The sequence below is a fragment of the Ovis aries genome, chromosome 24 (genome assembly GCF_016772045.2).
Source record: "Ovis aries strain OAR_USU_Benz2616 breed Rambouillet chromosome 24, ARS-UI_Ramb_v3.0, whole genome shotgun sequence".
In the NCBI taxonomy this organism is placed as follows: Eukaryota; Metazoa; Chordata; class Mammalia; order Artiodactyla; family Bovidae; genus Ovis; species Ovis aries.
Genome location: NC_056077.1, coordinates 39,622,607 through 39,637,512, shown reverse-complemented (window position 1 = coordinate 39,637,512; position 14,906 = coordinate 39,622,607). Strand labels below are relative to the sequence as shown.

At 60.1% G+C, this 14,906-nt stretch overlaps 1 protein-coding gene across 3 annotated transcripts in view; it reads left to right on the top strand.

Annotated features, from left to right (window-relative positions):
* FOXK1 (forkhead box K1) overlaps window positions 1–5,880 on the top strand; it is a 47,126-nt gene extending 41,246 nt beyond the window's left edge. For 2 of the 3 annotated variants that reach the window (XM_060405741.1, XM_042240551.2), the window contains exons 3-9: window positions 1,629–1,827; window positions 2,177–2,323; window positions 2,742–2,935; window positions 3,336–3,502; window positions 3,606–3,890; window positions 4,658–4,882; window positions 5,389–5,880. In XM_060405741.1, coding sequence (XP_060261724.1) covers window positions 1,629–1,827; window positions 2,177–2,323; window positions 2,742–2,935; window positions 3,336–3,502; window positions 3,606–3,890; window positions 4,658–4,882; window positions 5,389–5,651 — 1,480 coding nt within the window. In that variant the 3' untranslated portion in view covers window positions 5,652–5,880. The remainder of the gene's footprint in view (window positions 1–1,628; window positions 1,828–2,176; window positions 2,324–2,741; window positions 2,936–3,335; window positions 3,503–3,605; window positions 3,891–4,657; window positions 4,883–5,388) is intronic. The other variant, XM_027962013.3, reaches the window with a different exon arrangement.
* The last annotated feature ends 9,026 nt before the right edge of the window (window positions 5,881–14,906 follow it).

Below are 14,906 nucleotides of genomic sequence, written 5' to 3'. Positions count from 1 at the left end.
TTCAATTTCCACTGGAAACTGTTCTGTGAGGAGTGACAGCCTTTTCTCTGGGCTTTGCCTTTGGAGGGTTAGATGTAAACCTTCTAAGATGTTCTACAAAGTATGGACTTGGGACGGGCAGTGGACCCCAGTGCCCAAGCCCAGAGTCCTGTCTGCCATCTGCACTGGTCAGGATGCCACGTGGGTCACGTAGGTCAGATGCCAGCGAGGTTTTCCCAGAGGAGCCCTGCACGCCCACCAAGCTGGACATTACCTGATCTGTCTGCTGGGGGCTGGTGTGTTTCTGGGGCACGCTTCTCGCCCCTGTGGTCAGAGCGTGGACCAGGTGTTGTCCAGAGCGGCGCTGAACCCCTCTGGGACTGGAGACAGTGCCCCGGGGCCTCTACAGTGGCAGGCCCTGCAGCATCTCCAGGAGAGAGTCTCCAGGAACCCCTCCCCCACCCCCGGCGGAGTTGAATCCTCTCCTGCTCCGGTGTTTGGTTCCCCGATGGGCACATTGGGAACCTGATGCTGAGTGTGTGACCATGTTACCAGTGAAACACTTTCCCTCCCCTCCCACATTACTTCAAAAGCTTGGGTTTTGTATGTTTGGTTCAAAATGAAATTCAGAAAGAGCTGCTTGTATTACTGCTTCTGACTTCTCAGCAGCTGGTTTATTATTGTTGGTTAAAGTGTCTATACTCGCACAACTTAACCTGTCCCTGTATCTGCAGAGTCAAATTGAGAGGGGAATGATTCCTGAAAATTCCCACCTGGGTTGCTGGGATTCGCGACCCCACAGGGGGTGACAGTAGGGGAATTCATCATTAACATCAACTGCCCCCTTTTTCTCAGACACAGTGTTTTGCTTTTTCCTTCATCCCTCCCTGAGATCAGTAACTATCTCTTGAGCCCCTCCTGCGAGCCACAGACGGCTCCCCACCTTGGAGGAGCTGGGCAGGGAAGCCGGAGACAGCAGCCCAGCCAGAGAGGAGGCTGTGCGTATGTGCCCAGGAAACTGGCACGGAGGGCTTCCATATGAACTTGACTTAAGGGGGAGTTGCGGGCGTCTTGTCCCTTGGACGGTGAAGGGAGACGCCCTCGGGGGCTGTGCGGAGTGGGCCTGGGAGGCCCCCCTGCAGGTGGGAGGTGGACGCATGGGGGCTGGGGACGCGTGGAAGGAGACGATGACCTCCGAGCTCTGGTCAGCCCCCGGCTCGGGGCACCTCATACCTGGATTCGTGACCCACTTTTAGAGTTTATGACGGTTTTCTCTAATACTTTTAATTTTCAAAACCAAAATTTCCACACGGCTTGACAACCGCAGCCAAGTTGTTAGTGGCAGGAACCGGGCCACGCCTGATGATGGAGCCCTGGGCGGGGCGGGACGGGCCGCTTGCGCCGAAAGCGCTGCGGTGCGGAGGGGGAGCCCCGCCGCTTCCCGCCCCCGGACAGGTGCGCAGTTTCCAACCGGAGAGGAGCGCCAGCCCGGGCCGAGCACGTGTCTGTGTGCGGTCTCGCCTCGGGCGCCCCCGTGTGGCTGAATGAGCGCACCGCGCCCCTCGGTGCAGCGCGGACGTCCCCTAGGGCCCGACAGCGGCCGCCTCGGTCCGGAGTCAGACCTCAGGACGTGTCCTTTCTCTCCGCAGTGTCCCCAACTCCTGCCCAGCCAGCCCCCGAGGGGCCGGCTCCTCCAGCTACCGCTCCGTCCAGAACGTGACCTCCGACCTGCAGCTGGCCGCAGAGTTCGCCGCGAGGGCCGCCTCTGAGCAGCAGGCCGACACGTCCGGAGGGGACAGCCCCAAGGTCTCAGCCCTGGGCGCGCTGGCTGGTGCCCGGCGGGTGCAGGTGTCCCTGCCCTCCTCCCCGAGCCCCCCTTGTCCCGTCCACGGGGCCGGGTCGGCTCCAGAGCCTCCTTACGGTCTCCGGGAGGGCATCAGGCGCCTCACCTCCCAGCTTAACTTAGTTCATTCCCATCAGACAGCTGCTCTTAAATCAGTTTGCAGAGGAGGTGAGAAATTTCAGAATCAAACCTGACTTTCCCCCATGAGGCAGAATTGGCTCCTCCCAGTCTAAACCCCCAGGAGGAGGTGGGGGTCATGTTCTTAGACACCCCGAGAACCTGTGTCCCCTCTGGAGGGGGGTGGCTGGATTGCAAACGCGTCCCTCCGGCTCACCCCCTCGTCTGCGCCCCCAGGACGAGTCGAAGCCGCCGTACTCGTACGCTCAGCTCATCGTGCAGGCCATCTCGTCCGCGCAGGACCGGCAGCTGACTCTGAGCGGAATCTACGCGCACATCACCAAGCATTACCCTTACTACCGCACGGCCGACAAGGGCTGGCAGGTGTGCCCCTTCCCGATCCCCGGGGCTGTACACTGTGGCCCCCACCCTGCCCCCAGAGCCCACAGACGGGAAGGTGTCCCCAGGCTCAGTGCACGGGGCGCTCCTGTGTGACCTGCAGACACGCCTCCCTGCTTTCCACAGACCCTTTCTTGTTTAGGGTCACAAGACCTTTGTTCAGTGTTCTAGCTGGCTCAGCACGTGTTCTGAACCTGGTGTCCCTTGGACGAGGGCTTCCCCTTAACGTCTGGCTTTTCTGTAAAGGCTCCTCATGAGCCCGTGCTGAATTTTCACAGGCACGACCGCTGTGACACCTCTGAGCTTGGGGCCCCTGCGGCCCTGACCCCCGGCTCAAGTGGCCGGGCCTGCTCGGGTCAGAGCCACACCCACCGTGACCGGTGACCCCCTGCTCTGCCCACAGAACTCCATCCGCCACAACCTCTCGCTGAACCGCTACTTCATCAAGGTCCCTCGCTCCCAGGAGGAGCCGGGGAAGGGGTCCTTTTGGCGGATAGACCCTGCTTCAGAGGCCAAGCTGGTGGAGCAGGCGTTCCGGAAACGGAGGCAACGGGGCGTCTCCTGCTTCCGCACCCCCTTTGGGCCGCTGTCGTCCAGGTGAGCTCCCCTGCCCCACCACCCCCGCAGCCGCGGCCAGTGAAACCGCTTCACCCTTTCTCGGAGAGACCAGCTCGGGCCCGAGAGGCAGAGAGAGGGCGTCGGCCAGATTCCCACGATGAGCTTTGCTCTCTGGGTGTCGGTTTGTCCCAAGGGAGGTTGGTGCCCGTCCCAGCAAGACTGCTATTCTTAACATAGAAGCACAAGCCTCTTTCTGGGGCGGGGGGGGCGGCTGGCCGGGCCCCTGGGAGGTGAATGCGCCGGTCGTGGCCTTCCCTGGGCCCAGGATCGCAGGGCGGTGATTCATGTGGCGGGCAGCCAGCTATGGCTACAGGGTCGGGCAGGGTTGGGCAGCACTTGGGCATGCTCACTGCCACGGTCCCGTCTCCCCATCTCCTAGGAGCGCCCCAGCTTCACCCACCCACCCCGGGCTGATGTCCCCGCGTTCCAGTGGCCTGCAGACTCCAGAGTGCCTGTCCCGGGAAGGCTCGCCCATTCCACACGACCCTGACTTTGGGGCCAAGTTAGCTTCTGTTCCCGAGTACCGCTATTCCCAAAGTGCACCCGGTAAGACCGGCCTCACCCTCTTGTCTGATGTCCCAGGACTCAGAGTCACGAGCCCCCTGGCAGGGCACGTGCAGCCCCCACTGACCCGGCCCCTCCTCTGCAGGCTCTCCAGTCAGCGCCCAGCCGGTGATTATGGCCGTGCCACCCCGGCCTCCCAGCCTGGTGGCCAAGCCTGTCGCCTACATGCCAGCTTCCATAGTGACGGCCCAGCAGCCCTCAGGCCACGCCATCCACGTGGTACAGCAGGCACCCCCCGTCACCATGCTCAGGGTGGTCACCACCTCTGCCAGCTCTGCCAATGGATACATTCTTGCCAGCCAGGCTGCAGCGGGGGGTGCCCACGAGGCGGCGGGCACGGCTGTGCTGGACCTGGGCAACGAAGCGAGAGGTAAGTTGACCGTAAGGTAAGCCCCTTGGTGGGGCTGCGTCTGGCTCTCATGGGTCTTCAGAAGGTGGAGCCATCAGCCTGGGCCGTGGGGCTCAGGCCATCTCGGGCAGGATGTCTCTGAGGGGCCGCCCCTCGTCCCCTCCCGTTTTCCGGGGGGACGTTCCTATGAAGCAGTGCTGACCATCTTCTGAAATGCCGCTCCCCGCAAGCAGCATCTGGGGCTCTGGGTGCCCCTGGACTAGGTGTAGGGCCTCAGACTGGAGCCCCCAGCGAGGCCTCCTTAGATGTCCTTCAGAGTGAACGACTCACAGTCCTGAGTTGGGTGTCAGCGTCCCAGAAGATTAACGCAGTGATGGTTGGGAACACCATCAGTGCTTTCAGAGGCCCTGGAGCAGTGTCTTAGGGGTGGCGGGCGGCTCATCCCAGCAATGACATCCCTTCTGATCCCGTCCTAACGAGGACATGTGCTTTTTGGTGAGAGGAAAGCTAGGTCATAGCTCCAGGTGCAGATCACTTCATTCCAGATGATACGCATTCTTTCTCAGATTAAACTTACTTTGGTTAAAGTATGCAGTATTTAAAATTTTCCCTAAAACCCTATGGCTTGTATTTCTCTTGTTTCAAAACATTCCATCAATGGGAGTTTTCTTTTGAGAGCCCAGGTCTTTGCCCAGTGTCCCGGCTTCAGGCCCTTGGCCCCCCGCCCTGCCCTGGGGGCACCCCCGCAGGGCTGTGACCGAGGCTCTGACGCGCACCGCCCCCCGCAGGCTTGGAAGAGAAGCCCACCATCGCACTCGCCACCATCCCCGCCGCCAGCCGGGTGATCCAGACGGTGGCCAGCCAGATGGCCCCAGGGGTCCCCGGACACACAGTCGCCATCCTGCAGCCTGCCACGCCGGTGACCCTGGGACAGCACCATCTCCCGGTCCGGGCCGTCACTCAGAACGGCAAGCACGCCGTCCCCACAAGCAGCCTCGCTGGCAGCACTTACGGTGAGGCCCCACCTGGGGTGGCCCCCTCTCCCCGACTCAGCCCTGAGCGCCAGCCTGACCGGGGTCAGTTCAGCGAGCGTGTCTCCCCAGTTCATCTGGCCAGTTTCCTGAGCACTTGCTCTGTGTCCAGGCTGGGATTTGAGGCCAGGGTAGCTCCGAGGGAGCACCCTGCGGGGACAGTCAGAGGGGACGGGCATGCGCTCAGCACCGCACAGTTAAAGCGGCTGTGGCAGGGGCAGGGGCGCTCCGAGGCACATCGCTGGGGTGATGTGGAAGCCGTCTGGGTGTACAGGGGGATCCCCGCACAGAAGCAACCGAAAGAGGGGGGACAGGGTTGGAGGCCCCGCGGGGTGGGGACCGGAAGGGGCTGGCGCCCAAGAGCTGTCCCCTGGCTGTACCCGGAGGTGCCAGGCAAGCTGGGGAGCGGGCCCCTCGTCTCCTCTCCCTTGTGTGGCAGCGCTGGTCCGACCAGCTCTGCAACGTGACTCTCTCTCTCTCCGCCCTAGCCCTCACCAGCCCTCTGCAGCTCCTCGCGGCCCAGGCTAGCTCGTCCACGCCGGTGGTGGTCACGCGCGTGTGCGAGGTAGGGCCCGAGGAGCCAGCGGCAGCAGTGGCCACCAGCACAGCGTCCCCCGCCGCCACCGCCACCTCCCCCACTGGGGAGCCCGAGGTCAAGAGGTCCCGAGTGGAGGAGCCCTTGGGGACTGTGACCGCACAGGCTGGCGTGATGGCAGCCGCCGGCCCACAGGGCCCCGGGACCGGGGAGTGACGTCGCGGTGTGGAGTTGGAGTGGGACACACGCCAGATGGAGCTCTGGGGCCAGACCGGGGCGGCTGACCCCGCCACCTCTGGGACTGAGACGAGAAAGCTCCCCGCGGGCCGAGCGCAGGGCCACGTGGGCGGGCAGGACACCTCTATCGGCACCCGGACACCCGTCCTCCTGCCCCTGCTCTGGTTTCAAACAAAAACACATAAACGCGTTCAGTCAGCTGATTGTACGATTCTGGAATTCTTTGTCTTCGTTTCCTTCTCCCCCCACCCCCGCCACCAGCACCGCCTTTTCTCCCCAGGCCTTTCGCCAAGGGCGTGGGGAGAAGGTCGCAGCCCAGTGTCTCCAGAAACGTATCCAGGCGGCCCGGCCCTGCACAAAAGCCAGGCTCCCAGAGCACCTTCACCCTGAGACGGGATGGAAGCATGGGCCGGGGGCGCCAGCCCTGTCTTTAAGAGACGGGACCCCGGCGAGAGAGACGCAGAGCCGCCAGCTGTCAGTCCGTCCCCATCGCTGCTGCTTCTAAAGTGACACCAAAAGTGTCAGCTTTCGCTGGACGGAGGGGAGGGGTCTGGTCTGGCTTTGGGCCCCACGTGTTTCCGGTTTTGTTGAAAGGCGGAACTGAGGCTTCACTGACGGCCTGAGACAGACACAGAAGGGATCGCCAGTTCCTGAGGTTTCCACCTGAAGACAGTTTAACAGCTGGGTAGGTCTGGGTCTTCCCTGCATCGGTCCCCACAGAGTGAACTCTTGCCGCTCCGTCTGCTAACTTCAAGGAAGACCGACGGCCTCCTGGACTGTTTGGATGAGAGGCCCACCTGCAGCGTCCGCCCTCGTCCCGGCCACACCAGGTTGCTGGGGGCGGAAGGACGCGGCCGCCCCCGCGGGAGGACGGTCACACCGAGCGGCCTTGTTTCCCGCCGGCTCTGACATCCGGGGGCCCTGCGGCTGCCCGCCCAGCCTCCTCACCAGCCGCCAGGGTATCTACTGCTCGACAGCCTGCCTGCCATGACCGACCAGAACTGGCTCTGCGGCCCGTGGCGCCGGAGGCCCCAGGCTGGGCCCACAGCCCTCACCAGCTCGGGGGCCCTCGGGAGCCTCAGGCAGAGCAGGGCACCTGCAGTCCTTCAAGTCTCGGGAGAGCACTCTCAGGAAACGTTCAGCGCGTCTCTGTGAAGGATGGCTTAGACCTGGCCTGGTGTCAGCCGGGCCCCGGGGGTCCCCACGGACATGGGCTCCCCGCTTCCAAACCGCCATCGAAGCTGCAGGGCCGGGTGTGCAGGCCACTTGCACCGCCAAGGTTGTCCCCAGGCGCCCCTCGGGGACTGGCGTGGAGTGTCCTTCCTCCAGCCCGGTGTCCACTCAGCCTGCAGGCCAGGTGCGTCCGTGCCCCCAACCCTCACCCTACGTCGTGGCCGTGGTGCCCCTGTGAGGTCAGAGACAGGAGGACTGGCGCCCAGCTCTGCACCCATGCCGCCCTGGCGTTCTCTGTGGAGTCCCATCTTGTGTGAGTGCGGAGCGTGAGACCGAACGGGTCGAGACGGGCATCCGGGCACCGCCAGGCTGGCTCCGCAGGTCCTGGGCAAGGCTAGGGGGCCGTCGTCTCTTTCTCTTCTGTCGCTGCTCAGCCCTGGGACTGCGCGGGTCTCGCTCAGATGCCTTCTTGCTCACAGACCATCCTCCACACCACAGCTCGCCTCCCGCGGAGACAGACGCCAGGCCAGCCGGGCCAAAGGACACGCCCAGCCCCGGCCCCTCTGCCTGGCCCGACCAGTCTGGCCAGACCCTGTGTGCTCCTGACTTCCGAGGCATTTTGGTTTCTCTGTGTTACCATGGACTCCCTCACTGTTGTACCCTGGTGGTGGTTCAGGGAGAAAGGAGTGGAGGCGGGGCCGTGGCTGGAACTGGAAGGGAGATGGGATGGGGTGTCCTCAGTGGCGCTCTGCCACATGCCAAACACATGCCTTTTTAGCTCCTTCTGGGCAGAAGGGACCCCATGGGGCCAGGTCCAGGGGACCAGCCACTCCAGGTTCCTGGTGAGCCTCTGGGTGGGCTTTTGGTCATCTCCCCAGATGGCCTGTGGCACCCGCCAGCACTTAATCCTTAGACCAAGAGGCCAGGAGTGGGCAGCTGTCCAGGAAAGACGCTGCTGTGGCCAGAAAGATCCCTGGTGTCCTCGGAGCCCCCCAGGCTGTGGGGCCGCACCTGCCCCCACCACACCCGTCTGCAGGAGCGCCCGGAGAGCCAGCAGCCGTGGTTTTCCACACGCCCGGGTATGGCACGCGGACCAACCCACCCAAGGCTGGGAAATAAAAAGGTAATCTGGCTTGATGCTGGGGCCACGGCCGCCTCGGATCACCCAGGGGCTGGACTCCACAGAGGGTCGGCCAGGCGGGTGCGCTCGGGCCTGTCGTCACAGGCGCTCCCTCCATCCGAATACCAGGCCCACCTGTCCAGCTGTACTCGACCTTTACCAGCGCCAGATACAGGAGGGCGCCGCTCTGCACAGCAGGGCAACACAAAAATCCCTGCCTTACCCCGCTGAGCGGCCTCCCCTCCGGCCAGTGTCACCTGCTCGCGGGCCCAGGGTGGACGCTGAGTGTCTCTCATCTGCCACCTGCATTTCTACGTGAAGCTCTGGGTCACCTGGCACTGTCGGGCAGAGCCTGTGGTCGGGGTTCAGACCATCTGTCCTTCCCCCACCCCCTGGGATGCCCTATGAGGTCGGAGTAGCACTAGGGGCCCCCGGGCTGGACATCGTCACCTCCGACCCCCTCTGCTGCAAGGGGCCCTCAGGCTCTTTCTGCCGCCTGGTTGGCTCACGTTCGCAGTTTGCTGTTTGTGGGAGGTTGTTTTTTCTGCTTCAGAATTAAGCCAAATGGAGAAGGTGAAAAGTGGACTTCTGAGCTGCTAATCAACGCTCATTGGTGATTCTCAGGCGGGAGGGGGTGGGCTTGGTGGGGCCACCAGGCTGCTGGCTGCTTATCCAGACCCCGCTGGGCCTGGAGGGAGACTGGTTTAGGTCGCAGCAGGTCTTGTTCGGCTGGCGTGGTTACTTCCCCTAAAGCAAGGTCTGCCTGGACCAGTCAGGGTGAGCCGCCTGGCTCCTGGGGCGCGTCCCGAGGTCTCTAGACAGAAACTTCTCCACTGACCCCTTGAAATTCAGGAGGAGACAAAAACTTTTGGATTTTTCCTTTGGTCAGCTTCTTCCTTTTTGGAGGCAAAGAAAAGACTGAATGTGAGCGTGTGTTAGAGAAGAGGGTCCTTCGCGCGGCTCCTTTTGGGTTTAGACTGAGGGGCGGTTGAGGCCGGAGAAGGAGCTGTCTTCTTCCCAAGCCCCAGGTTCTGCTTTGCCCTGAGACGGCTTCGTCTGAGATGGGGCGCTGCCGAGCCCCCGGCAGCTCACGGCCGCCCTCCACGGCTTCAGTGCGAGAAGGAATGGACGGAGCTGCTAGGCAGGCCCCGCGGCGGTGGGGGGCGGTGCCAGTGGGAGCCACGCCCTCGCGGCCAGCCGCTCAGGCCGCCCTTGGGGATACCTCTGCCCGGAAGCGAAGTGACCTACCGCGCGTCGTTTACCTTATTCACACGTGCTGCTACGAGGCGGGGACGGGCCCCAGAAGGAGGGAGGCTTCTGTCCGCAGTCCTCAGGCTGCTCTCACGCGTGGACTCCTCTCATCTCACCCGTCCCTTCCTCCAGGCCTCGTCTCCATCGCGCGGACCCGCCCTTCCCGCCGGGCCGGCCTCTTGCCTCGTCTCTTACCCCCAGAAGCTGCTCCCCCCTGGGGCCAAGGGCCGGTCTGGGCCATCAGTCACCACGCAGCCCCTGGGGTGGCTTCGTCCGACCGTGAGGGGGCCCACCCGGAGTCGCAGCTGCCCTGCAGCGTGTTGTGTTTGACACACACGGCGAGCATCTGCTCTGAATGGAAACAGAAAGTGGGCCTGTTGGCTGAGTGTGTTTAGGGAAAGTAGTTTTGCTCTTCTGCTGAGAAGAATGGTCACTTGCCGAGTCGTCGGTGCCCCACCTCCCGCACCACCAGGTTGTCTGGGCGTCCCTGCGGAAGGCCTGTCCGCTGGGCTCCGGCCTTGGCTCAGCTCTGCCCCCGCCCGCGGGGTCATCCCCTCCTGTCCTCATGCCCGGGAGCACGGGACTCAGCAGAGGAGAGAGGCTGGAAGGGTTCATGTCTCTGGGTTTGACAAGACCGCCCCTCTGTCCCCATCACGTCCGAGTGAGAGGTCTGACTGTCTGCAACACTTGCCCTGGCCCCGCCCCCAGCTGCAGGCCTGGCCCCGCCCAGTGACCCTGCCCACCGCCCGGTGACAGGAGGCTTCCTGCCGGCTCAGCGCTGAGCAGGAGGGACCCTGTGCTCTGTCTTCACGGGGCCCTGAGGTGGAGATTGCTTCAAGTAGGCAAGCCTCAGGGTGTTCAGCGTCTTTTCCTTTCTCTCAGTATTCTAAAAAAGACGGGGCTGCAGGCACTTTCTTTCTAGGCATCTTTCTTTTTCTCCAGGGAAGAATCTTGCTCAGAAGATTTCCTTCATTCCTTGGACCTGCTTGTCATGCTGGAAGCAACTGGGTGAAGGTGCTGAGAAGGCAAATTTGGGAGGGGGAGGGGGGGAGCTGCAGCAGACAGGTTTCTCTGCTTTGGTTGATGGGCTGAACGCTGGCTGCATGGGACCCCCTCACCCCCACCCCCAGCCCTGACGAGCCAGGGGGTCTTCAGATTACACCCTCCATCACCCTTTTGCTTCCAAGGGAGACAAGAGGTCTCCAAGCTATACTCTCTCTTGCCCCAGATCCATTAAGAGTCGAAATAGAATTGGAAGACTTCGAGTTCATTATTCTTCGTTTGAGATCCTTTTTCTGCAATCAGTGGCTCATTGGACTCATTCAAATATTTATTGGTGGTTCACTCTACATGAGAAACAGTAAGAAGTGCCGGGGAGTCCAGACCTGAGAGGAATATCGCTGTTTAGCACTGTGACCCCCCCCCCCCCCGCCCCAGGCTACCATCGTAAAAGATTCCATGCTGCTCATGTGAAGGTTTTTCTTAGTTGCTGGTGGCTCAGCTGGTAAAGAATCCACCTGCAATGCAGGAGACCTGGGTTCGATCCCTGGGTTGGGAAGATCCCCTAGAGAAGGGAAAGGCTACCCACTCCAGTATTCTGGCCTGGAGAAGTCCACGGACTGTATAGTTCATGAGGTAACAAAGTCGGACACAACTGAGCAACTTTCACTTACTTATTTACTTACTTTCTTAGCTGCAATGATAAGACTGGCCCCTCTCAAGCTGTTGCCATGACCCCCAAGGAATGCTATGAGCTGTCCCCAAATTCTGAGCATACTGGCTGAGCTGGAATGAGGTCCATGAACCCAAAATGGATTTCTTGTGCATGAAGTTAACTGGCCAAAAGGCTACAGAACTACACCTGTGGCTTCTTAAGACGTTAGCCTCTAAATTTCTGAGTTGTTATCCAAAAAATAATTGTAGTAAGTAAAAATAGGATTTAAAATCAAACATTCTTAAGTCTGGCCTCTCCCAGCTTGCTTCCAGGATGGGCTTTCTGGGTACCCGGTCAAGGGGGACCGACCCTGCTCCGTTTCTGCTTTAGGACAGGGATGAGGAGGAAAGATGAAAGTGGGTCCTTGATTCTTGCTTATATTCAGACCCAGATCCCAGGCAGCTTGGTGCACATGGGCAAGGGATAAACCCAGCATGGATTGTGTTTTCTTATCTGACTGACAATTAGCCTGTAAAGGCCCTTCAGCGGGGGCGGGTGTTGTTAGGGGGCGTGTCTGTGTGCTTTTTCTTTTTCATGGTGGCCGTCTAAAGTTTTTTCCACAATACGTTTAATCATCAGTGCTTTAAAAGAGTGGCGGTATCCTGTAGAGTGGGAATCAGGCTCCGTGGCGTGTTGGGCAGGAGGCTGAAGTCGCGTCGCGTGGCCGTGGTTCACCATCCGCATGTGGGCTCTGGCCTCTGGGGCACCCAGGAGGGACACAGACACCCCAGCACCTGGGCAGGGTGGAGGGAGGGGTGCAAGCAGGCAGGACCCACCTCAGCTAGGCCGGCCTGCGTTTTCATTTCAAGTGGGATACAGTATTTTTTTTAATAAGCAGCCATACATTTTTTTAAAAATGTTTGAGATCTGAATGTGATTTCTAATTGTACCAGACGTTAATGTTTTAAAGCTATAACAAAGTTTAAAATTTCTACTTTTTTTTTCCATTTAACTGTTCTTCTATCTATTAAATTGTTGTATGTGGACGGGGAAGTTTTGTCTTTCCTCTTAGCATTTGTTTCTATAACCAGAAATAAAATTATATATTAAAGAAATGACATGGGGCTCCTCGTGGTCTTGTGAGCAACTGCTGAGGGACAAACATAGGCAGGTGCCCTGGACACTCAGCTCCCCTCTCAGCTGCAGGGAGTCGCCACTTGCTCTTTCACTGTTGAAAGAGTGTCGAAAGAGTGTTCCACTGTTGTTGGTCGCTCCGTCGTATCCAACTCTTTGCGACCCCATGGGCTGCAGCACACCAGGCTTCCCTGTCCATCACCAACTCCTGGAGCTTGCTCACACTCATGTCCATCGAGTGATGCCATCAACCATCTTACCCTCTGTTGCCCCCTTCTCCTTGTTCCTTCTATCTTTCCCAGCATCAGGGTCTTTTCCACCAAGCAGGTGCTTTCCCGTTGTGCTGCCGTATTGACAGATCACCGGAAGGGGGCGCTCAGGCGTCGGCACTGCAGGCCGCCTCTGACCGGGGTCTGATGAAAGATCGTCATTGATCCGTCCTCGTCAAGGTTCCCCAGTGTTTGTGACTCACGTGCCTGCTTCAGATCTCGCAGTGGCCTGCGGTGCTAAAGGAGCTTCCAGCACCTCTCTTCCTCCCTCTGGAACTCCACCACCATTCCAGAGTGAGGATCGGTAAAGCCTTAATGCCTCAGTAACAGGTTAAGCACAGGTTGGGAGTCCAGCCATATAGCAAGCAAGAGCAAGAGTGGTAAGCTTCGGGAGCTACGCTGGCTAATTAGCATCTTTTTAAACTGTTGAGGTCTTAAAGGTTTGTTTGTGATGAAGACCTTAAAATAGCATTTTACACGTTTTCGTAAGAAACCGTCAAATATCACCCTTGGTAATTCAGTCGGATGTGTGTGGGGAGAGAGGACGCAGTTCCCAGTGAAAGCTAAGCTCCCCTGTGACCCTGGGTGTGGACCACTGAGGAGTGCACATCCGCCCCAGTGCAGTCACCCTTGGACTCGAGCTGTGCGCGCAGCTGGAGTAAACCAGTAGACTCCCACCAGAACCATGTGTCGTTGTTAGGCCACCGTCTGCTAGCTGCAGACCCAGCTTGCCGTGCTGTCTCGTGGTTTCGGGTCTCGGCCTCTGCCAGACCATCCCCGCTGTGCCAGCTCCCGACATCGGGCAGCCTGCTGCAGTGTGGGGTGGGGGTGGGGCTGGGAGGCAGGAGCACGCGTCCTGTGCCCAGCAGTTTCCTTCAGCTCCAGCAGGCATCCTGAGAACAGCAACCGACGGCATCTGGTGGTCCCAGCCTGCGGGCCTCCTCCCCGGTCAACGTCAGCCCTGCCGGGTCCCTCGGCCAAGTCCCAGACTGTAACCCTTCCAGCTTCTTCCGTGTCTCCCACACCTCACTGCAGGTCTTTCTGTCGAATTTTCTAATGAAATGACTTGCCTTCCATCTCCATACCAGCCGCAGATGGACACCAGGTGCCCCGAGTCAGGCTGACCTCGCTCAGCCTCCCCACGGCACTTGGAACTCGACCCTGAGTCCCGTGGCCTCTGGGACCCCATCTGTCCCTGGCCGTCCTCCCGCTTCACCGGCCACTCCTCAGCATGCAGTGGGCAGAGTGGCTCCAAGCTGACCGGGAGTCCGGCCACCAGTTCAGATCCCTCCTCTTCCTCCAGGTATGACCCTGGGCCCTGAGCCGGTTCTTCAGCGTCAGCCACCTCCTTCAGTAACAGCCCTCCTCGTGTGAGGTGTGAGACGGTTGCTGTGCGGTATGTGGCAGGCTTTCAGCAAGATGGCCTGTGACCAGGCTCCCTTCCCCAGTTCCCTTCCTGGTGAGCGCTGAGCTGTCCCCCTTTCCCCCATCCAGGGTCTTCCTCACCGCTCACGCTTCCAAGGCCTCGCTGACCTGCCCTATGCAAAGACACCCAACCTTACCCTCCCCTCTCCTCCCTTCATCAGCCCTGCAGAGCGTTTGTCACCACTGAGCTGCATATGGTTGCGTATTTGATAGCCGTGTTTCTGGCTGTAAATTCTGTGAGGACAGGGACTTAGCCTCTCTTGTCTCCCAGAACCTAAAACGCTGCCAAGCACAACCCAGGGCCACCATCATGGCTTGTTCCATGAATGAATGATTCCACAATCCTCTTCATCCTCTCCTGCCACATGGCCGAGGGAACGGCACCACCCTAAAAGCAGGAAGCTATTGGCGCCCTCGGTTTTCCCTGTTCCTCCACCGTGGCCCTTACCTAGCTCAGGCAGGCTCCCTCCCTCCCTCCTCTGGGTCAGCCCCTTCTACACACCCATGCACACGCACACACATTCACTCAGGATCAGCCCTTTCTACACCGCACCCCCCCCCCCAACAACCCAGTCCATTCTTTCCTCTCCTGCCAGTATGTAAGCCCGGGGAAGCAGGCCTTCATGCTGCCTTCAAACCTTCCCTCTGCCTTCCCCTCCCATCCCTTGGCCTGACACCCTCGGGGCTCATCTGAGGCACCCGTTCCTCACGTCCCTCACAGAGAACTCCTCCTGGGTCGACTGTGACAGCATTTATCACGCTGTCACTGCGCAGAGGACCCGCCCTGTGTCCCCACGCGGTCTGCAGGGTAGAAATACTGCGGCCAGCACACCTTTCAGAATTAGCTAGAATTTGACGTTCCCTCTCTGAGCCTGTTGCCCTTACCTGTAAAACGAGATACTGAGAGCCTGTGATTATGGTGGGGATTAAGTTTTTTTTTTTTTTTTTCTTAAGGGGCAGGTACAGCCTACATTAGATGCAAAAATGAAATGGGAATTTTAGAAAGGAGCTTCTAGGAGTTGCCGCTGTTCCTTGCAAACTTCTGGACACGGACCCAGCGCACGGACGGGGTGTGTGCAGCAGTTTCAGCTGCGCTGCACACAAGACCTGCCGGCGACGGAGCGGACGGCGTTTGTGGGACAGAACCCGGAACGGAGGCGCTGGGCTGAAGCTCCTAACGGCGCCCGGAGCCACACCAGGGCGCCGGG